At 36.6% G+C, this 23,204-nt stretch overlaps 2 protein-coding genes across 2 annotated transcripts; both read left to right on the top strand.

Moving 5' to 3' along the window:
* Positions 1 to 511: 511 nt before the first annotated feature.
* LOC103713250 (serine/threonine-protein kinase-like protein CR4) lies at positions 512 to 1,871 on the top strand. The gene has a single exon (XM_008800115.3). It carries the CDS (start codon positions 646 to 648, stop codon positions 1,660 to 1,662), a length of 1,017 nt encoding a protein of 338 aa, XP_008798337.2. The 5' UTR covers positions 512 to 645; the 3' UTR covers positions 1,663 to 1,871.
* Positions 1,872 to 4,985: 3,114 nt separating this feature from the next.
* Positions 4,986 to 12,630, top strand: LOC103713206 (NAC domain-containing protein 73-like). The gene is made up of 3 exons (XM_008800043.4): positions 4,986 to 6,297; positions 6,593 to 6,791; positions 11,330 to 12,630. Exons 1-3 carry the CDS (start codon positions 6,154 to 6,156, stop codon positions 11,863 to 11,865), a joined length of 879 nt encoding a protein of 292 aa, XP_008798265.2. The 5' UTR covers positions 4,986 to 6,153; the 3' UTR covers positions 11,866 to 12,630.
* Positions 12,631 to 23,204: the final 10,574 nt, after the last annotated feature.

Below are 23,204 nucleotides of genomic sequence, written 5' to 3'. Positions count from 1 at the left end.
AAAAAGAAAAAATGCATGAGGGACATAAAAAACTATTTTTCTGCTAGTTAAAAATTGAGATTTTTTTTATAAAAAAATACTCTTCAGCCATAAAAATTTATAAATTAGGTCTTTTTCTTTATTAAGGATATATTAGATATTTTACACAATTTTCTCCGTAAAGTAAATACTGAACTAAATATGAATCTACCACTTTTTTAAGATCAATCAGATATATTAAAATTATTTTTTCATACATCATATTTTTAAAAATCAAATTTTTTTAAAAAAATATTTTTTTCCCCGAATCAAACAAGTTTTGAGTTGCCCAACTTCCACGTCCTGTCGTTTTATGCTTGGCCTCCAGAAGCTCTCCAACAAAGTCGCCGTTCAGTGGGTTGGTGCACCAATTAATCCACCATTACTCATAGACAAAGTCCTCTCGCTACCTTCCATCCTAAACAAAAAGCTTATGACCACGTTGGTTATAACAAACCAGAATAAAAAGCTCTAATCGGAAGCTCAACCCCCCTCACCAAATCGTACACAAATTCATCATCTTTTACCCAACAGAAAAGCTTCGTCTTCCTACTTCTTTTATGGAGACATATCCCCGCCCCCCATTGTTTTTTTATCAAAAAACAAGAAAAAGAGAAGAATGCTACCATGAGTGATCACCATATCTCCGCCATCGGCCAAGACTTCCTTGTTGTTATCATCTGCATCGCTCTCCTCATCCTCTCTGCCATCCTATTCATCCTCTGCAAGAAGCGCCATGCTGTCGACCCCGACGACACCAGCCTTCCTGCTGCATTGCACGCCCACTCCCATCCACTGAGCGATATCGAGGCCGCCACCGACGGATTTCATCTGTCCCAAATCGTTGGCAAAGGCCACCTTGGGACTGTCTACAAGGCTATCTCAGCGACAGGCGACGTCTTCGCCGTGAAACGCATCCACCCCCACCTTGTCCTCGGCAACCCCGGCGTCAGCTTCTCCTCGAGGATCAGGTCGCTCTCCTTTGCCAACCATCCTAACGTCGTCCCCATCGTAGGCTTCTCCGAGGCACCGGGCGAGCGGGTCATCATCTCCGAGTTTGTGGGCATGAAGAGCCTCGAATACTACCTGCATGGGATGACCGGCGACGGCGGGCCGCCACCAGAGGCGTTAAACTGGGGGCTTCGGCTAAGGATTGCGGCAGGGGCAGCGCGGGGCCTCGAGCACCTTCACGAGGGGAGTGCACCTAGCGTCGTGCATGGGTGCATTAAGCCTAGCAACGTCATGATCGAGGCCAACTTTGGTGCTAGGGTTTGTGACTATGGGCTCACTTTCTTGATGGGGCCTAGCGAGAGAAGGGGGATGTTGGGGTATGTGGATGATGGGGAGGGGTGGGGTGTGTGCAAGGAGAATGATGTGTATGGATTTGGGGTGGTGTTACTGGAACTGTTGAGTGGCAGGAGGAGCGAAGGGGGGTTGGTGGTTGAGTGGGCTTTGCCTTTGATAAGGGAAGGAAAGGTGGGGGAGGTGTTGGAGAAGAGAGTAGGGGTGCCGATGGACATGAAGCCATTGGCAAGGATGGCGAAGGTGGCCTCGGCGTGCGTTGGTAATGGGAGGAAGAGTCGGCCTTCGATGTCTCATGTGGCGGCCATTTTGAGCTGCTTGGAAATGCATCCTTATGTCTAAAGGTTTGGGAGATTTTTGAGGGAATAGAGAAAAATGACCATGGCCTGATATCCTCTCTTCTTTTTTGGGGGGCTGAACCAGAGTGAGACGGCCATCGAAGGTAAGTCCTCCCATCATTTCCTGAATGACTGAAATTTGTGGAAATCCAGTGTACTGTAACCATGGTTAGGGAATGTGAATTATAAACATGCAGCCATTTTTTTCATGCTAAAAACAGGTAGCTAGACTAAACTATTTTAGATGAAACGGACTGAAATTTTGCATCAATAACTCTCGTAATGCTTATTTGAGCCTGTCCCATCCCGACCTTTGCCTAATATCTCATGCTTAAGTCCGGCTCTAGAATGCCTTCTAAAGTCTGGTGGTCAGTACTGGTTTTAGTTGTTATTTTTTCTCCATTTTTAGGTGATGTCTCAGATTATTAAAATTGATCATTTGTAGGATGACTGGGATTTTCCAAACAACCACGAATCGTGTTATAAAGTAATTGTCCCAGGCCAGGAGGATTAAAATAGGTCTTTACTAAACTAATGTATGAGCCTGGGCCATTGGTTAAGCCCTATGGCCCATGCCCAAGTTTGGGCTAGATTATTCATGGGCCGTCTATATTGGTCCAGCTAGTTTGTAACTCCTACTAGGGCATGAAGCAAATCAAGTCAAGATCCTTAGGCACAGATTAACCATTTAGATTGACCATGAGCAGGTTGCGAAGACAGTCACGGAACCCAACCATCTGCAATTAAGACCTACTACTTATGATCATGATCTTTGCATGACTAGGTTTGGACTGTGGGCCGAGGGGTTCCAACCATCTAGCATGGGTTCCATTTAGCCCTGAAAATTGGCCCAATCTTTGTGTCACATAGCGACAACAAAATGGAGATGTACAATGGCCGCTTTGAGATCTATGCAGGTGGCCAGTGAATGAAGAAGTTTGGAGTGCTTTCAGATCCATGCAAAGCATAATCCGATAGACAATATCATGAAAGAAGAAATTATTCTTTCGTGCGAAAGATACAACCCAAACCCACTGTCGCAAGAGTTTTGGCTAGCAGCCAATTTGTTGCTAAAAGAAAAGGTCACATATCCTAAAGCGCTTCTATCTTTTGTCCTTTTTCTTTTTATTTGATAGCATGTTATCTCTATTAAATTTCTTTTGCTCGTGATCATCACGGGAATAGATGCACAAAACCTGGCATCAAAGGGTCCTTCATGATTGACTGCCCTAAAGCGCTTCTTTTAAGTTTTCACTGCATCTTTACGTGCAATTGCCAAATCTCCTTTAGGTATTGTCGCATTGACACGCTACTGATCATCCTTCTAAAAAAGACATTGGCACACTAGTCGCTTATGTTAGCGGACAGGATTTGAATGTGTGCAAAGAAATATGACAAAAGAACATGATTAAGCTATTGTGACGACTAGAACATATAATATGTATCCTTCAAGATTCAAACTATGATCTCAGTTTCTAGAGGTACATGCAAAAAGAAAGCAGGAGATTGAAGACTAAGCAAAGGAGCCAATGCGATGAGGGGGGTGGAGATGTAACTATAACTAATGCTTTTGGTCAGAATTCTCTTCCTCAATTTCCATAGGGCTTGTTCATTCCTATTGTGAAGCAATCAGTTCAGTGGCCGCAAATGAATTGGATGTGTCCTTCGAACCAAAATATATGAACCCAAGAAATGATTTGATTATTCCGATTTATTTCCATTAAGTCAAGGTTGTTGCAAATAAAACAAGGAATTTACAATTTTGGGGTTTTGTTTTGGTATAACTAATCATAGCCCTTGAAGGCTCGAATCAAAAACATTGTATCCCAATTTACATCTTCCCAATTGAAGCAACACTGTTTCAATTTATCTTTCAATCTGCCCTAGCTAATGCTTGATGAAAAAATTCATGATCTTTTCTAAAAATTTTGCCCATCTCGTCCCCTAGTTCTAACTCCAACAAAAATTTTTGATATTGTTTTGTCTCGAAAGCTGCTTTACAAATATGTGTAGGTGAAAATCACCCAAATACAGTGCACTTTGCAAATAGGTTTCTCGCACTCCTCAAATTGACTTTGCTAAAAAATTCTGACTGTTTTTCACTTGCTTTGATAGATTTTTTATTTTTAATTTTAAAAATATGATGGAAATGCCACCTATCATGTTCTAGCACAGAACATCTCTCCAACAGGGCTAGCTCCTTTAATGTGTTTGCTTTGATTTTTATCTAAACATATGTTGCTTAGACGAAACAATTAGTATAACCTTGCCCTATGACAATCCACCAAAATTTTTCTCTTTATTTTTGTAGCGAATTAGATAACCATCCAAGCAACTAAATAAGATCATAAAATTCGATTACTATTTTTGATAAAAGCAGTCACTAAACTCAAATTTTCAAGAATCCACCATTTTCTAACTTGACCTAAAGACTTAATTGCACATCAGAATCTATATATGGATAATGGGACATGGTACGACTTATTTAAATTTTTTTAAAAAAAATCTTAACAGGCAAAGTTGGCTTTAACATGACAACTCATGAAGCTCTCCCTGTCTTAGAGAAAACTAAGCAACACCATCATTTATTTTAGGTGATTTTGTACTTTTTTTTCCTTTTTTTGCAATTGTCAAACTTATAGATATAGGTCAACTTTCTTCTCTTTCTTTCTTTTTTTTTTTTAGATTCTGACTTTCTTGGACCACTATACAAATTTGTCTTTTTTGGTAGAAAATTTTCCTAGCTTGGTTGATGCCCACATATTGTGAATACATGTAAACATGATATAGGTTGATCCACAATGGCAAATGTGAAAAGCAGTATAAAGGCAAGGATATAATGGCCTGCTAAAATTCAAAAAAGGATAGTTTCTTCTTTTTTTTAAAAAAAAAAGAGAGAAAAGATGCTTTCCTTTTCTGTATATTGGATTATTAAATATATTTTTTTGCTGAATTCCTTCTATTTTATACAAGTAAACGTAGAAGACATCTTGTATCACGGTCGCAAACAAGGGAATGTGGCCCCACTTTAGCATGCTTCTTCCCCCAGAAAAAGCCATCGCACTCCCATCTCACCAGATGCCCGAAGTCACGAATGGATGCAAAACCAATTGCACCGTTAAACTTTAACAATCCAGTCCGGTTCCTACACCTGTCCTTATCCCCTTCTTCTCGTCCAACCAATACACAGCCTTGCCCCCATCTAAGTATCTAACCCCGGTCAAACCTTCTTCTTCCAATCAAGCTCACACCTGATTCTCCCACACAAGTCTCCAACCACGAGCCATGCCTTGTGGGATTCAAACTTGTCGGCATGGCTTGCATGACAAGCCACAACACACATTGAACCTCACGAAACTAATAAAGAGAAAGAAGAACAGAAATAATTCTTATCATTAATAACTAGGAAGTCCGATTCAGCCCCGCCTTCTTTGATAGCAAAAATCTCAAATATTCTCCATAGTAATGGTTTTTGGTTGCACGTACTGCAGCAACTATCTAGTCTATCGAAAGCTAAATTGAATCAAAGACCAGTCTGATATGAAGCTGAACTTAACTCCTAACTATCAGCCGGGTGCGATCCTCTCCTCATCATATTGCCTATTGTTTCATCTACCTACCATTTCATCCCTATCTCCATTGACTCTCATATATATACTTTTCTCACATATTTAATAAATTAGATGGCTCGGCCTCCCCTTACCTCAAAAAAAAAAAGAAAAAAGAGAGGGATCAGAGATTTATATCATGTATAAAGATAGATAACAAAGAGTGAAATATATTAAGGTTATAGAGAGATCAGGTTAGTGGCTATATGTCTTCCAAGGCACTCTACGGTGACCTTGGAGCTACAAGGCTCACCTTCTCTCTCTCTCTCTCTCGGTCTTATCCATCTAACCATCTCTCTCAGGGTGGTGAAATGTCTCTTACGAAGCAGGTTGCCCCATCTCTACTCAAGCCATTCTTTCTGTTTGTTTCTTAACTTATTAAAGATTTTGAAAGGAAAAAAGAAAAAAAGTGTGCTAGAGAGGTTACATGTCTCCTCCTGCACGTATAATAGCAATTATAGCATGACCATACTTGAGGATGAAGCAACCTATTTATATTAGCCGGGCTTGTTCTGTCTTTTTCTTTTTTTTCTTTATATTCTTGGTTTTGTTAGATGGTTGGAGGGGTATTAGGAGGGGGTTTTCTTGTCTTCTGTTTTCTCTCCACCTGAACACCCTGGGGAATGATGAGCAAAAGTGGAGAAGAATTCTATTCCTTCCCAAAGCTCAAGGAGAATTGAGGGAGGGGTTGGGGAAGAGAGGACACCCGTAGCTTTAATATATAAGAGAGAGACAGGCTTCTTTCTTCTTTTCCTTTTCCATTCTTTTCTTTTCTTTTATCCTCTTCTTTCCCTCCCCAGTCTTTACGTATCCCTCTTCTCCGTCCTCTTGCCTGCCCTCCAAGGAGAGGTTTTAACCTGGGTGGGTATGAGAGTTGAGGAAGAAAGATGAGATGGTGCAACAGCTGCGACGATGATCGCATGATCGAGAGGAGCTCGGGTTCTTCGTCTGCACCGATCGGCAAGAAATGTCACGCAAACGCGATCGAGACCTGCCCTTCTTGTGGCCACCACATCCAATACGAGGAGCAGGTGAGGCTGCCTTTCTCCTTTCTTCTCAAGAATTCCATATTTTTTTCCGAATATTTTCTCCATAAATTTGTTGCATGGTGGTGACACGTATCATGATTCATGTCTCTTCTGTTCATAAATTATATTAGGGTATTCATGGAATCTTATGATATCTTCTTGTTTCTCAAATTAAATAAATTAAAAAAGGATTCTCTTTTTTTGATGAAAAAAAAGAAGAATTATGTTATTTAAAAACATGGAGGAACAAGAAAACAACATATATATGATGAGTGATATTGGCAATGGATGTGGTCAGGCTGCGGCTGCTGCCATCCAAGATTTGCCTGGGCTGCCTGCTGGTGTCAAGTTCGATCCGACCGACCAGGAGCTTCTCGAGCACTTGGAGGGGAAGGCGAGGCCAAATTCACAAAAGCTTCACCCTCTCATCGACGAGTTCATTCCTACAATTGAAGGCGAGAATGGGATTTGCTATACCCACCCAGAGAAACTCCCCGGTAATGATCTCGAAATAATTCTTTAAAATCTCTTGGCCTACGATTTCATATAGTAATTATTATATTAGTCATATTTTTACGATATGAATACTGCTATTCATCTTCATGCATGCTTCAACAAGCTCGCGCGTACGTGCTTGAGCACTGCTGCATGCTATATACAAAGGGAATAATTTATTGCACACTAGCTTTGCCATGTGTGATAACATCATACCAATGAATTGGTGCCAAAAATGCATTGTGGAGCACTCGAAATCTAGAAGCCAAAAATTTAGTCCTGATTCACAAAATAAGATTAATTGTGTTCTGCGTTTGAGAAGTCTTCAAAGATAATCATGTTTTTCATGATGATGATGAACAGCAGAAGAAGAAATTTTTGCATTTATCGTTCTCAAAATTCTGTGAAATAGCATAAAAGATGTGAGCCTTCAATTTAAAGGCCTATGATATACTTTAGCACCAGAGCATAACTATGGTAGTTGTTGCGTGGAAGCAATAAATTAATTTTCAGCCTGCTATGAATTCATAGGACTTGCATGCATAAATTGGATAGCTAGAATTCCAAGCCATCAGGAACCATATTTTCTTATTATAGAAATATTAGACATTAGGGTTGCTTTGAGTTTCATAAAAGAATATAACGGAACTATATTCTTCTTGGTTTTAAAAATCATATTTTTCAAATTATATGAAGTATTTTGAGCAATAAGTTGCATGATGCATAAGCTAACCAAAATGGATTTTGTATATTGGGCTTTTTCTAATGGTCACAGCTCTCTCTCTCTCTCCCCCCCCCCCCCCCCCCCTCAGAAGCCAAAGGTTTCATATTTGAGTTTTAGTATGTGTATCTTCAAAAATTTGGACCTCGATAATTTTAGGGCGAGTAGATTTCTCTCTCTTTCTGTAAAAGATAAAAATAAACACTTCAAAAGGCTCGGTTGTTGATGTGTTAAGCCATGTACATGAAAATTATCAGCTAGGCTGGTCTTCATCCCTTTATCACAATAAATTAACAAATAAACAAACAAATAAATAAACTCGGCAACTTGTCATTAAATTTATTAGAATATTTCGAAATTAGGCATTTGCAAGATAAGAATTTAATGTTGATTTTTCAGATATTATCTATAATAGATTTTTCAGAGACTATATACCTTTCTGCTATGCAATATTTAATTTATAAGAACTTTATTGTAATTTGATGCCTTTTTTATGCTTAGAAAAGGTTGGATGCAGGCTCCACCTACCGTTATTAAGGTGAAGACAGAACTTGAATCTTCGTCTTAAAAAAAAAATAAAAAAATAAAAAATGAAAGAGAGACGACATGACTCCAATCTAGGCTCAGTAGCCACACCCTTAGTGACTTTACCAGTTCCACCATTAGCATCTCATTATAATACAAGACAGTTAAACATACAGAGAAATCTTGTAAGCATTGCTCTACTGTATGAGAGAATTTGAATAAATTACAGTGACTGCACATTCTCTGATCCGAAGTTATAAGCCGAGCATGTAGCAAACGACTGCACATTCCTAATTAGATTTAATTTCTATAGGATGTGCAAGCTAGTCCTTTTCATTCAAATATCAACCCAAAATCCAAGCAGTACTAGTATTATCACAGCACAAATACTTTTAATATAACAAAAATTAGAATGATTGTTTGGACAATCTTATAAAGTAAAAACATACAACTGTCTAAAAGTACATATAAGATCAACTGAATCCTTTTTTTTTTCGTTCATCTTTATAGTTCTTGTGTAATCTACTATGTGGTATCTAAATAATGTAAGAAGAGATCATGAGTGAGCTAAAGTTTAGTAACTTTTACCTCTAGTTAGATCAAGCAGACTATACATAAGATATTAATTTTCATAATACAAATTTTCAATTATAAATAAAGCATGCCGATAAATGCATAATAAAAAGTATTTCCATCAATATAAATTTCAAAAAGTTTAATGCACTAGATTAAAAAATAATTTTTTCAAATCAATATAGATAAATCATTCTTTCTCTCTCCTAATCTTTATAACTATAGCCACGATCCATCTATAGTGAGCTTTAAAGAGACTAGCTCTCAACTTCAACAGGCAGTCAATCAGCATGCGCCAATTTTACCCTACTGGAGGTGCAAAAGAAAACTAACTCTGAAATTATACGAACAACATGCTTGCAACAGTATGTGCCGAGGATTATCCCATTAGCACTATCCAAAAGAAAACTAGCTTTGGACTATATAATCATAGTCAAACTAGAGAGCAACATCACAACTAATTAAATCAACAAATTTATCAATGTAATAAAATTCAGTTCATGCTCAAGTAAATCATGTCATGCTTAATCTCATATTTTAAGTTCATTTTTATGCAAATATATATACAATATTTAATTAAATATAAATATATGCATAGATAATATCCATAATTTAAATTTTAAATAATACAGATAACTGAGTAATATAAAGTTATATAAATCAAATTAGATGCATGATAAAAATTCTAGGGATAGAGGTAACCTATAGATCAACTCACGGCCACTAAAAGTCTTGTTGATCAGGTTATGTGGACCTTTTTAGAAGACAATTGAGCAATCTAGACGAAGCACATTTTATAATTACTCTCTTTTTTAAAAAAGTAAAAATCTTGGTCATTTTCTAAGTCTGTAGGGCCCATCTAGGGCTTCTTAATCCAAAATCCTTCTAGATCAAGGTTGTTAGAGCAGAAAAATGGATCGCGTCCCCTTAAGAGGTATTGTCCACTTTGGGGATGGACTTTCTTGGGCGGTGTCTGCTCTTATGGGTTCACGCTCCCCTCATGGCTTTATCCTTTAAAAAGGCGCCTCCGAATGAAAGGAGTACTGTACCCCTCCTTAATAAGGCACAATCCTTTCTGCCACTCAACTGATGTGGGACTAAAGTTCCGTGTCTCCATCCGCTCCCCAACACTAGCCCTCCTAGTGGGAAGAATTCGTGCGGGTAAGTTACGGCGGATCCCTTCCTCTAGCGCCATCCGTTAGAGCAGGAAAATGGATCGCGTCCCTTCAAGAGGTATTGTCTGTTTTGGAGATGGACTCCCTTAGGCGGTGTCCGCTTTTATGGGTTCACACTCCCCTCACGGTTTTGTCCTTTAAAAAGGCACCTCCGAAAGGAAGGAGTATACCCCTCCTTAATAAGGCACAATCCTTTTTGCTACTCAACCGATATGGGACTAAAGTTCCGGATCCCCATCCGCTCTCCAACAAAGGTTATTGGGATCAATTGGTGACCAGGATCGGGTTACACATCCCGAGCCGAAATCTAGCCTTATGTGTCCCTACAATCCTCAGGTCCAAATGCAGTCAAGCCCCCTCATTCATGTCTTTTGTGGTGCAGCTAAAGTCAGTGGGCTCCACTTCAGAGTTTCACAAATGCATGAGGAGAGAGGGATGGGGGGGAGAGAGCGCGAGATGATGAGAGAAAGAGAGCATGGAGAGGGAGGATGGTTCCACCATCTAGTGAAAAATAGGGGCGCCGGTGCCCGGTGGTCGAGCCTTTGGCCGCCACCTACTGCACGGCCACTGGCCGTTAAGAGGGGAAAAAGAAGCCGCGAGGCGATGTGGGAGGTGGTGGTGTTGGTGAAACAGGGCTGCCTTGTGCCATTCTCCTTGGGGTCGTACATAAGGAAGAAGAACAATAAAAAAAATGAAGAAGAAAAAGGAGGAAGCTTTATCGGTTGGGAACTTTGGCAGAGACGGTGGTTAGGAGCCTCGATGACAATAAGTGATCACCAAGAAGGCGAGAGATAGGGACCTCGTAGGGTGGAAAGGGAGAGAAGGGCATGAGATATGGGTGGAGTGGGGTGGGGGTCGGGTGTATACATGGGGAGCCATGGCGGTGTGCTTCTTAGAGTGATCTGAGGACCTCTGCTTTGATACCATGTTGAAATCACCACTTATCCCAAAAGATAGAATGAGGTAAATTTATTTATATTTTTATATTTTTTTATAACAAGATCAATCGGCTGCTTGACTGAAATAAAATGTACGAAACATGGAGTATTTTCTTCTTAGTAAAATCAACAAACCGTTCGCTGAATTTTTCTGGGTTCCTTGCGAACTTGACCTGAAGCCGGCAATTTATGTGCCGAGTTTGATTTACACTACGGGAGGCGACTATAGTGATCTCTTATATGCTCCCGTGAGAACAACTAGAGAAATAGCATAACTTTGCAAATAAGAAGCCACACTATTTCTTTTCAGGTATTATATAATCAATCTGGATGAAACTTCTGTGAGTATCTTTTAAATTAAAATATGGAAATAATTTTTATTTTATACTTCATATCGATGTGCGTTGATTCTCCAAGAGGAGAATATCCAAGACAAAATATCCAATAAATAATCTATTCTAAATTTAACTTTGTCATGATGATCGAATGTACAAACTGTCATTACATTTCATAACATATGCTTGGCTTGATTCTATTTTGTAAATTTAAATCACCTTCCATTTATAACTAGAATCTGAAGCTATGATGTGCACCGTATATTTTTATAGGAGTGAGCAGGGATGGTCTACTTCGACACTTCTTCCATCGCCCTTCCAAGGCATACACAACAGGGACTAGGAAGCGAAGAAAAGTGTCTGCCGACGAACATGGAGGTGAGACACGGTGGCACAAAACTGGCAAGACAAGACCAGTGTTCGCAGGTGGGAAGCTGAAGGGGTACAAGAAGATACTGGTTCTCTACACCAACTACGGCAAACAGCAAAAACCTGAGAAAACCAATTGGGTGATGCACCAATACCACTTGGGCTCTGATGAAGAAGAGAAGGATGGTGAGCTAGTTGTGTCCAAGGTATTCTATCAGACGCAACCAAGACAATGTGGCTCTGCCACAAAGGGTACCGTTCAAGCAAAGTCTAAAGATATAGACAGCGACGATAATCCTGTCCTCAAGGATGCGAGCATCGTCGATTACTATAATTCATCACTAATCGCCTACAATCAAGGTGGACACAATAGAGCGAGCTCCCCTCATTTGATACCCAATTTCAATGTACATGCTGGTGGAACTTCCTTTCTTCCTTAAGTGGATCAAAGCATCCTTCTTTTTGCCTGCATGCAAAAGAAAGCAGTGAAAAAGAAGTCGGCAAGATGGACGGAAGAAATGGGATGTGTGGTGAATAAAATTTAACCCGAGTTTAAACCTCTTACATAAGTAATAGCTCTCAAGTTAATACTTGAGAGAAGGTAATTCCTTGGAATAGCCAGGAGATCCATAAAGAATAAGACCATCAGCTTTTGCCTCAGATGCTGTAAATAGAGTGCAACTTACAATATTTGCATGCTAAGAGGGAGAGAGTGGGAGACTCTTTTACACGTTCATAGGGGTATCATACTATCATGGCAATTGTGCTTTGTGCTGCCATAAAGTTTGTAAGATATGTAAAGTGACAGCAGATAGAAGCCTTTAGTTGGAATTATTTTCCTGCCTAAAACTTAGCTTAACAGTTTTTCCTTTGCAATGATAATTGGATGATGCAAGCTTGCAAAGCCTGGAGGGCTTTGGTTTCTTAAATCTGATGCGGTTTGTCTGAGTCTTTCACGCTCTTATGGGGTTAAAGAAGACGGGCAAAAGCAACGGAGAGAAGAAAAGGAGATGCTATAATCATCACCGGCAAAGTCTACCGTATCGATCCATTCAAGTGAAGCTGGCTATGGAGCATTCTTCTAAGTTGAGAAGGTCTAGTATACTGTAATGACAGAATGCAACAGAAATCCTCCAACAATATTGCAAGCAAAGCAGCGATATATTTGAAGCAAATATAAATCAATGATCAAACCAATGTTTTGGCGAAACTCAAAATATCTCTTCCTTTAAGCTTCATCTTGATATTCCATATTAAATTGATGGATTCTAAGTGTAATATGTAATTTTTTTCTTTTTGTACCATGTATAATAACCCTAAAGATGTCTGATTGTTGCTCGATCCTTTCCCCTCCTTTCATATAATTATTTAACTAGGTCAAAGGAACCCCACATAATGCAATGATATATAGTGCCATACTTTTATTATAAAAACCAAGGCTTAGGAAAACCAATCAATTAAGATATTATTTTATCATATTAAATTATCTAATATCTTAATATATGTTGGTATGCTAGCATAATTATTAGTAACATCACCTTAATAATATTTTATTTGGTATAATAAATATTTAATATATTACTATAAGATTAGTATTATAATAATGTTAATATTATACAATAATATTATTTCATTTTATTAATATAATATTACTATAATAAAATTGTTATATCTTGTTAATTATAATAATTGTTTGTGATTAATATTATACAAAATATCACTATGTCATATATTTTATTATTATATTTCTAAGATATGATGCAATGTATTGTAATGTAAAATATAATGTACTCTTTAGTGTTGATATTTTATTAAAATATTAATATTAATCATATAGAATATATCATGACACCATATTATTAAAAATTGATATGTAATATATAATATTATTCTTTAACATTTATATTATTTTATAATATTAATTATATCATGTAAACTATAAAATATACTATAATAGGTCAACGATAGGTTTGTATTAATACAATGCATTTGTGCATGCCAAGAAAATGGTGAACAACATGCAAGATGGCAGCAATTTCATGTAATATGGCATATTAGATGAGCATCAAAAATGAGTTGCGTGTCATATGGAATTTCTGCTTAATTACATTTTGGTCAAAAAACATACTTCCGTAGCACGACATTTTTGTACTACACCAACGACAAACTTTGAGGCATAATTGGATAAGAAAATGTTAGAAACACTAGGGAAATATATACTAACAAGACAAGTAGTGACTCTGATGGTGATCGTTCAAGATAGTTTCAGGCTTTCAGCATATAAGCTAAAGTTGATTGTGGGAAGGATGGGCAATCAGATGATATGGAGAAAAAGAAGATTCTGATGTAGCAAAAATTCTGAATATTTAATTTTTCATCGGTGTACTTGTGTTATAATTACAAATCATAGGAGCATATATGCATCCTCATATATTCAAAATTACAGTTGTCCATACATTTTGGATACAACTCATAGGAGCATATATACTACACATAATTGCTTATGGTTTTTAATGGCTTAACTTATGGTAAGAAATCCAAACTAACAAATTCATCTTAAATCTACCATAAAGCAGCTCACTTTATTTGAATATAATGATTAAAGAATAGTTTATTACTAAGATAATACCAAGCAGGATTGGAAATGTATTCTTGCTCTCACAATCTACGGAGCTTTTTAGTTCATAAAGTGCAAATAAGACAACACCCCCTCCTGAGTTTTATGATCAGAAACTTAAGTGGCATAAATTTTTTTTAATTTGTTTCAGTTCTGGAAGTTGCAAGACCACCCACTCTTTGATAGAGGTGAACAAGAGAGAGAATTGTAGGAGTAATCTCCAGAGAAGAAATTAATATTATTGAATTCAGATTGTAACAGCCTAATAGAGTTGAGTTGTAGATTGTAACAGTTGAGTGAAGGCACAACTAAGTTCCATCTGCTTCCTTAGGGTTGATTCAATATGAAGACCCATTTAAGGACCAAGAAACAATCGGATAAGTGAAAACAATGCTAAATTAAACCAAACCAGCATAAATAATTCAACAAAAACATTTCGTGCCCCACCCTCCATATCGAAATAGCACCTCTAATAAGATATCTTTGTAAGGCTTCCACTACCTTCTAATTTACCCTTCAAAAGAAAAATCACATATCATATGCTGCTATAGGGTTCAAAGCAAATTAACAACCAACACTTGAAATATTTGACATATGTCAATAGCAATTTTAATGAAATAAAGCGCTAAGATGTAAAATTTCTCGACGAAGAATGAAGTAATTGCTTTTAAAAACAGAATATAACTGTTACAGGTCATCTTTTTATTGTATATATAATCTCCTAGAAATTATAGTTCTTGATCGACAAATAATGATAACATTTGATGCTGATATAGGGTTAAAGGAAACAAAGATCAGATGATTGGCATGGCATTGGTCAATAGTAACTGCAATCAACATAGTGCATCGAGATATTAAATAATAAATCACCCTGCAAGCACCTCGAGTTTGATAAATACATCAAAGCCCAGATTCCATGAGAACACAAGATGATATTGTCATCATCCCAAGCTGAAGCTGCTATGGATTCATGGCAAACAACATTCGATATTGTTGACATAACTGAAGAGTGATCTTAACGACAGAAAAGGACAGTAATTAGATACGAAATCCTCAACCAGAGATCACTAATTAAATTGCCTACTAAACATATTAATTTTGGTAAAGATCAAGCTTTTATCTACTCCCCGATTCCATTACTCAACATGAGAGCACAATATGCGTTACAGGTTGGATTTTCTGGTTATACATATGACTCGTGGCTGGTTCGTTGCCTTTTCAAATTGGACAAGAGTGGGCATTCAAAACTTGGAGTCATGTTGGATTAATTGAGCTATAATCTAACTCAGATCTAACATTTACAAGCCTGGCTTTTGTAAAAGTCCAAGCTTAACCCGCTAGCCTCAATAAAAGTACTTCTTTCTTTCTTTTGTTCTTTTCCCCTCTAGAGAAAGAGGAGAAGAAATCTCATCTATTGCTTTTAACATTATATATTTGTGAACCTTTGAAAAAATAAAATAAAATAGGTAAAGAAGAGTTTTGAGAATATATCATGCAAATGGAAAGGAACGGAGCACAGATGGGCTTCAGTGGTACATAGGATTCGAAAGCTGTAACAGCACTCAATCGGATGGGTCTCTATTATATCTGCCCTTTGCATCTTATGCTCTATTTAAAATGCATTTACTTTTACGGGTGTTTCTAACGGCTTCTCAGTTCCGCTTGTTAAATATTTTCTTTGGGACTTTGCCTAGGCCACATAAATAAGTTGATTCTTAACATACCCCTCGTGCGGTTTACTTGGATGCTTTCAATGCATGCCAGAAATTATTATATATATATATATATATATATATATATATATATATATATATATATATATATATATATATATATATATATATATATATATATATATATATATATAATACACTTGAATATATTCAAGTGGATTTTCTTCGAAATTTGATCAAATCTAACTCAGATAATGGATTCTACATTGAGGATTCAAGCTGTTGGATATGATCTACTTTTTCTAAACTATTTACATACTAAAAATTATATAGTCTTAAGATCTCTAATCTATAAAGGTGATTCTTTTAGACTTTGCCTAGGCGACATAAACAAGGTGATTCCTAATATATCACTGTGGTCTACTTGGGTGCTTTTAATGCATGCTAGAAAATATTACATATATATATATATATATATATATATATATATATATATATATATATATAATACATTTGAATATATTCGAGTGGATCTTTTTTAAAATTTGATCAAATCTAAATCAGATCATAGATTTTATATTGATGATCCGAGTCGTTGGATATGATCCACTTATATAGTCTTAAAATACCTAATCTATAAAGGTGATTCTTTTGGATTTTGCCTAGGCGACATAAATAAGGTGATTCCTAATATGCCACTCATGTAGTCTACTTGAATGCTTTTAATACATGCTAGAAAATATCATATATATATATATATATATATATATATATATATATATATATATATATATATATATATATATATATATATATATATATATATATATATATATATATATATATTCGAGGGGGTCTTCTTCGAAATTTAATCAAGTCTAACTCAGATGATGGATTCTACATTGATGAAATGAGATGTTGGAAATGATGTACTATTTCTAAACTATTTACATATCAAAAATCATGTAATCCTAAGATTCCTAATGTATAAATTCAAATAATAAAAAAATAGATAGTTTAAATAATACAGAACAATATAATTTTTTGACCACTTGATGCATAGATTGAGAGCTTCTAATCTACACTACTTTTAGTGTATAAATAATTTAGAAGTATTAGATTACACTCAATTGTTCGGATCATTAATATGAGACCCTCATTACTTAATTTAGATTTGATTGGATCTGAGTGGAGAACCAGTCAAGTGTGATGAAATCTTGCTCTCTCTATGAAACAATTGTGATTAGCTCACACCCGTCGCATGTAAGCTACCATTGTACCCAAAAAAAGAAAAAAAGTTGTGATTAGAAAACATGTGCATATGTAGAAAGTATTGTGCTGCTCTTTGTGATAGTTTTTTTTTGTTTGAAGCACAGTAGCCAAACAGTGCAACGAGCATATAATGATAATTAACAAGTTGACATGATACAAATGACTTAATCTCCTTGCAATTCGACAAGTGTCCACCTTAAGTGCCTGATTACGTGTGCCTATGCTATGTATCCTCGGGGGTGTCAACTAGAGTTCATAAAAACAAAGAAAGAAAGCAAAGATTATCAACAATAAAGTGCAGCATGACTCAACTCTTACAATATCCAATTTATCCTTGAGTGCATAGAAGACCACTAAAGTAGATTAAAGCTATCTTCTTTTAAAACATTTTCTTAATGATCGATTAGACCATTAACGCATCATTATTTTGTTACTTAACCAACCCAAATCACCAATTCTCAACTAAAAGAATAGAATCAGAAACGGCCGCACTTTGCATGCTTGAAAAGGAAAACGCATTAACACCAAAATCTCCCCTTGTTTTTCTCATTGACAAGACTCCTACTCCCAAACGAGAAAAAAATTAAAAGTGAAGTTGTCACTTAACAAATGACTGGTAAAGGATTTAACAAAGGAGACATCAAAAGCCTAACATGGCTTATGAAAAGATGGGGTGCGGCGCCTTAGCTTTCGCTTTTAAGTTAGAGGAACTTAGTACCGAGCAAAGTCGAAGGCGTGGGGTTCGTGGAGAATCCTCCTTTCCGTTAGGAGCGAAGGCGCCGTTATGGGACTCGAGAAACTTTCACCTTTTGATGGCTCGCCTCCAACTTCTTCACTTAATTGGCATTTGACATTAGGGTTGCAAGGCACCATGCAACTTTAAAGTGTGCTATCAGCTAGGTCAATCATGTTGGAGGGTGACTCGACCACGGTTATCAGTTGGATCCAGAGAGATTTGAGGGTCGCTGCCGGAGACCGTCCATTACTTCGTGACATCTGGATGATGATGAAGCATGGAGGTATTGTCTTAGCTAAACATGTATTTAGAGAAGCCAATGGAGCTACGAATTGGTGGCCATCTATGTGGCTAACCACGCCGGTAGTACTGTGTGGACAAAAGATGAGGAGCTGCCTCGGAAGCTCCGTGATATTTTGTTTTTTGACTTTATTGGATGTATTCGTACACATGTTGTATGAATTATCCGTTGTAGCAAAAAAAAAAAAAGAATCACACTTATTGGTTGTGCTTGTTTCATTCGAGCAAAAAGCCACTCAAGCTCAGTAATATTGTACCTAGCATTACTTATATTTAGCTTAAAAATATATTTAATTTTTATTTTTTAATATATCTTAAATTAAATTCCTCCGCTAAATAGTGTCCTACTTTGTGCCCAACATATTCTGTCCAATCCTGGATTGCCAAATTTCTTTCCTAATGATCCCAATCCATCATATGCAAAATTAATCTAATCCTTGATTTTTTTTTTTGATTCTGCAATTTATGACGCTTGACTTAAAATAACAATTATTTTGAATGATTGGTAATTAAATTTTTTTTAATTTTAAATTTAAATTTTAATTGATTTGTCATGCATCCAAAATCTTAGTTATATACTAGTGGAAATAATACTCCTTGTTTATTCAATAAAATCCTGGACTAGTTTCTTTTTGATAATGATGATTGCTACAATGATTATTCTTGGGAGAACTAACGAATGATAAATTATATTTGATTCACAAATGAAAAAAATACCTAACAAACATATCTAAATTTTAAAGAAAGGTAGGCCTCGGGACTGTGATGATGTTTAGGTTAACTCAGCACTAACCTAAACTCTACGTCAAAAAAAGCCAACAGGCTACATCATCAAAAGAAAAGAAAAAGATAAGCCAACAAGCACCCTATTTGCATTGGGCCTTGATTAAAAAAAAAATGTTAATTCATCGTTGGGTTTGAGATTATAGTTTGGTTGATATGTCACAATCAAAGCCCAAATTGAATTCTTATAGTAGAGCTTCATCAAAATTCGAAACTAATCCTTCCTTTAGGTTTACCAATCGAATCGACTCTAAACCTAAATCAAATCTTCACAATAGCCAAACCCATCCAACTCAACTTCAATCATGCATGAAAGGTTTTCTGGTCAAATCGATAATGAACCTTAATCAAATCTTCACAATAGCCAACCCATCCAACTCAACTTCAATCATGCTCGACTCAAATTTAACCTAGCTTGGCCTATACTCTGCTTGGGTAAAGAAAGTCAGAATCTTAAGATCGTGTCCATTGCTGAGCTAAGATATTTGTGAGCTTCATTTGCCCTAGAATTGCCTTTAACCCAACCCAACTCCCCAATGTTAGACTCTAGGGTAAAACCTAGGACCAGATATCTACTTTAAACCCTAAAGTTGCACCCAAGGGGTCCACCCCAAAGGTGCGGTCTCCACTAGAGAGGGGGACATAAAGCACAAAGCCAACAAAGCGGACGGGAAAACGGGTGCACCGTCCGGTTGGGTTCTTAGGTGTGGCACCCACTTTTTGTGATCACGACACGAACCCTGCCTGCCATTTCTGTCCAACAAAATGGCCCTGCTAGTACACTAAATCATTGGTGTACAACTGACCCAGCCAACCACAAGGGATGGCCCGCCTAGTTGGCTAGTGGTGGGTCCCTATCTTCCCTTGTGATCATTTTTTTTTTCTTCCCATCAATGTGGCAATTACAAGAGAGAATAGAGAATTCCCACTTCTCGTGCTCAGTTTCTTTGTACTTGGAGAAAGCCTAAAGAACTCTCTCAGCTATGAGCATGGCAAGAGGAAGCAGATGGTGGGAAAGGAGAAAGTAGATGTTGGATTTTCCCAACATATATGGACCTCTCTCTCTCTCTCTCTGGTTAAATTAATGGCGCTGTAGGTGGTGTTTTGATTGGTTGGAAGGAGGCATAGGGGTCCAGTAGGAGGACGGCAGTCTGCAGTGGGAAAAAGAGATAGGGATAGGAGGGGAATTGGGGAGGGGATATTAGATGCCAAGATGATTTTTTTTTTTTTTTACTAAACCAGATGAATTATACAGTTCTAGTGTAGATATATCTAAAAAAAATTAAATAACAGCAAATCATAAAACATATGATGCCATTCAGTCAGCAGCTTGGTTGGCCTCTCTAAAAATAATGCTACAATGATTTCAAAAAGACAATATATTCCTCCCAAAATTGCTAATTAGCATCCTCATAATATTAGTTATAAAAAAGTTGCTGCTTCTTCAGATATATATTGTTTTCAGATGATCTAAACAATGACTAGTTTAACAGTTTTTTAATCTGATAATTGGAATTTGAATCCTGAATTTTCTGAAAGGCAAGCCTTTGAAATGAGGTGCCAGATATTTATCATAACTGTAGACATTGAAATAATATTTTAGCTAAATGAGCAGTTGGGATTATAACAGGATAATGGCTTGCTGGTTATTGTTCCAGACATTATTTTCGATCTTGATAAGGTGAAGGAAGGGAGCTTGAAATGGAAAGGAGAGATAGGGATAGAAATGGAATCAGGAGAGATGTCGCATATGACCTTTAGGGTCTGCTTTAAGGACCCATAGCTTGCTTCCTTAGGCTTATTAAAGTAGGTAGAAAAGGAGTGAAGGTGGGAATGTGTGGTGCTCCGGTTTATCCGGGGGTTTATTGTAAGTTGGCTGGGTAAGCCTACGAAGTGCCCGAAGAACGAGGCTGGTGTGAATTTTTTATATAGAATTGGAGTTTAGGGGTGGAGTTCTTTTCTCGTAGCCTCCTTCAATAGAGTTTAGTAGGGCATTGATTGGCATTTGAGATGACAGCTACGTGCTTCTTTTATTCTTGGGGTCTATGGAGGAGTTCAAAGAAACCTTGGTTTAGATCCTCGTAAGGAGAGAACCCCGAGTATGAGAGGCCGTGCGTCAACACCTTGAGTTTTGTTTGCCATTGCATGCACGTAAACTAGGCTGATATAAACTATCATAGCTAGAAAATACGATTTTGAGCATCATCCAACAAAATTTTGCTTACAATTGCATGCACTTGTTCCTCGAGTTAAAGCAAACTAGCATACTAATTACTATCTTAAGCATCGGCCAGCAGAGCATTTTTCTTAATGTGCTTTGCATTGCTGAATGTGCTAAGCTTGAGATATATTATGAATCTCTTCTCTAATTAGCTTCAGTTTCTTGAATTAAGTGATTAGTTCACGTAGTACCATATGAATTGGGACTTGTCCTAGTAGTCATACACTACAACTTAGCAATCAGAGGTGCTAAGGTCAAATCATAGATGATGCATCTCAGATATTGGGATATAGGTAATAATAGTACCAAGGTAATTGTAGTAATTATATCTCTCTCAACAAAAAGAAATTAAAAAATATAATATTATAGGTGAAGGAGTTTCTAAACTTTTATATATATATATATATATATATATATATATATATATATATATATATATATATGCGCGCGCGCGCGCGAGAGAGAGAGATGGGTTGCATACAAAAAAGGTGCAAAGCTTGATATACATTGTTGATCTTAGTTTAGATTTCCATATGAATAAATGATTGATTAAAAAAAATATTTCAGTATGTATCATAAGAGAACAATACATGATGGAGAAACTCTCTTCTTGTTTTTTTTTTTTGAAGATTTTTTTTGTTGTGTGGTATATTGGTCTAATATGTACGTATCTTATAATCTCTCCTATGCTCCAACCCTTCTTTCCCTCTTCCATGACATTTCATGTTTTGATGAATCCATGTCGAAATGTACTCATTATATTCATGCAGAGAAACATGATCAAGATTTGGCATATATTAATTGAAGGACAAATGGTAACTCTGCCCGATATATAGAAGCAGTAAAAGTGTAAGTAACTTTTTTTTGCGATTATTCATGCATATCTCCAATCAATAGTCCCTTTCTAGATACAAGATGTGACTATAAAATATGTATGATGAAATTAATTTCATGTATGTTATTATCATCCGAAATTTACTTTCATACCAATTTCTAGAAATAGTTCAAAAGGCCACCACCTATATACATTCTTCATCATACGCTTTCCCACATGTAAAAGAACCCTAACAGACTATAGTGTAAATCTTAAATAAGTTATCACATACATGTGCTTATTGAGTTATTGTTGGTGGTCAGCATTGCCACTTCTCATAAAATCATTAATTCGTTTGTGTTGATTTACTCCTATACGTTCAATTTTGGTTCAACAAGTGTGATCATGAATTACTCAAATCCAAAACAGCATGCAAGTTATAACTTTATCAATATGATTTTCTTTTGGCATGTACAAATTATACATAATGGTATTTGGATGTCATGGATCGAGTGGATAAATGGTCTCACGTAATGTTAACAAAAGGTCAAATCGAGGACTCGATCGAAACTTGATATAGCCAACGAGTAATTGTAAAGAATAGAATGCGATGAATATCTGGCATATTTATAACACAGTAGTTGAAATGCAACTTTGGTTAAAAAAAGCTTTTGAACCACACAAATTAAAATGGGGTGGTGCTAATAAATAGATTATATAAATACCTAATGAAAAAATTGAATGCTCGAAGTGAAAAATAATTATAATTTTCACTAGATTTTATAAGCAAACCAATCAATAATAAATGGATAGACTTCTTGGTGGCTATAAATGGGACTATGCTACGCATGTTTAAATTTATAGTGTCTTCTCTTCATCTATATTAAAATTATCCTTTTTTTAGGAGAAAGGGAGGGAAATCCACCCGCAATATAATTATTTATGTTCAGATTTTTGATGATTCACCACTCAAGATTCGAATCTACGAAACTTTAGTTGCTAAGAAGTGGCCTCGTGACTATTGGGGCTTGCCCTAATTCACATCTAATCTATATCGCATTATCGTAACCTGCATGGCAGCATGGGAAACTCTTAAAAGAATGCGACCTTGATTAATAATATCTAATAATGATATAAGAAAATCATTTCAAGGGTGGAAAAATATCACGGTGCCATAGCATTTAAATTAGTCAGGAAGTTAGAATTTTATTTACTTAATCTGGGAGTGTAATTATCTGCCTCTTGAATGAATTTTAATCACTCTACTTAGCTACATTTTCCGCTTTTCTACTAAATATATCATCACTTACAACATGTTTCAGAAGGGAGAAAAAGCAATTGCCTAACCAACTAATCCTTAAGT

This window comes from Phoenix dactylifera, chromosome 11 (assembly GCF_009389715.1).
Source record: "Phoenix dactylifera cultivar Barhee BC4 chromosome 11, palm_55x_up_171113_PBpolish2nd_filt_p, whole genome shotgun sequence".
Taxonomy (NCBI): domain Eukaryota; kingdom Viridiplantae; phylum Streptophyta; class Magnoliopsida; order Arecales; family Arecaceae; genus Phoenix; species Phoenix dactylifera.
Note: the sequence above shows the minus strand (reverse complement) of the source record. Positions and strands in the feature narration are given on the sequence as shown.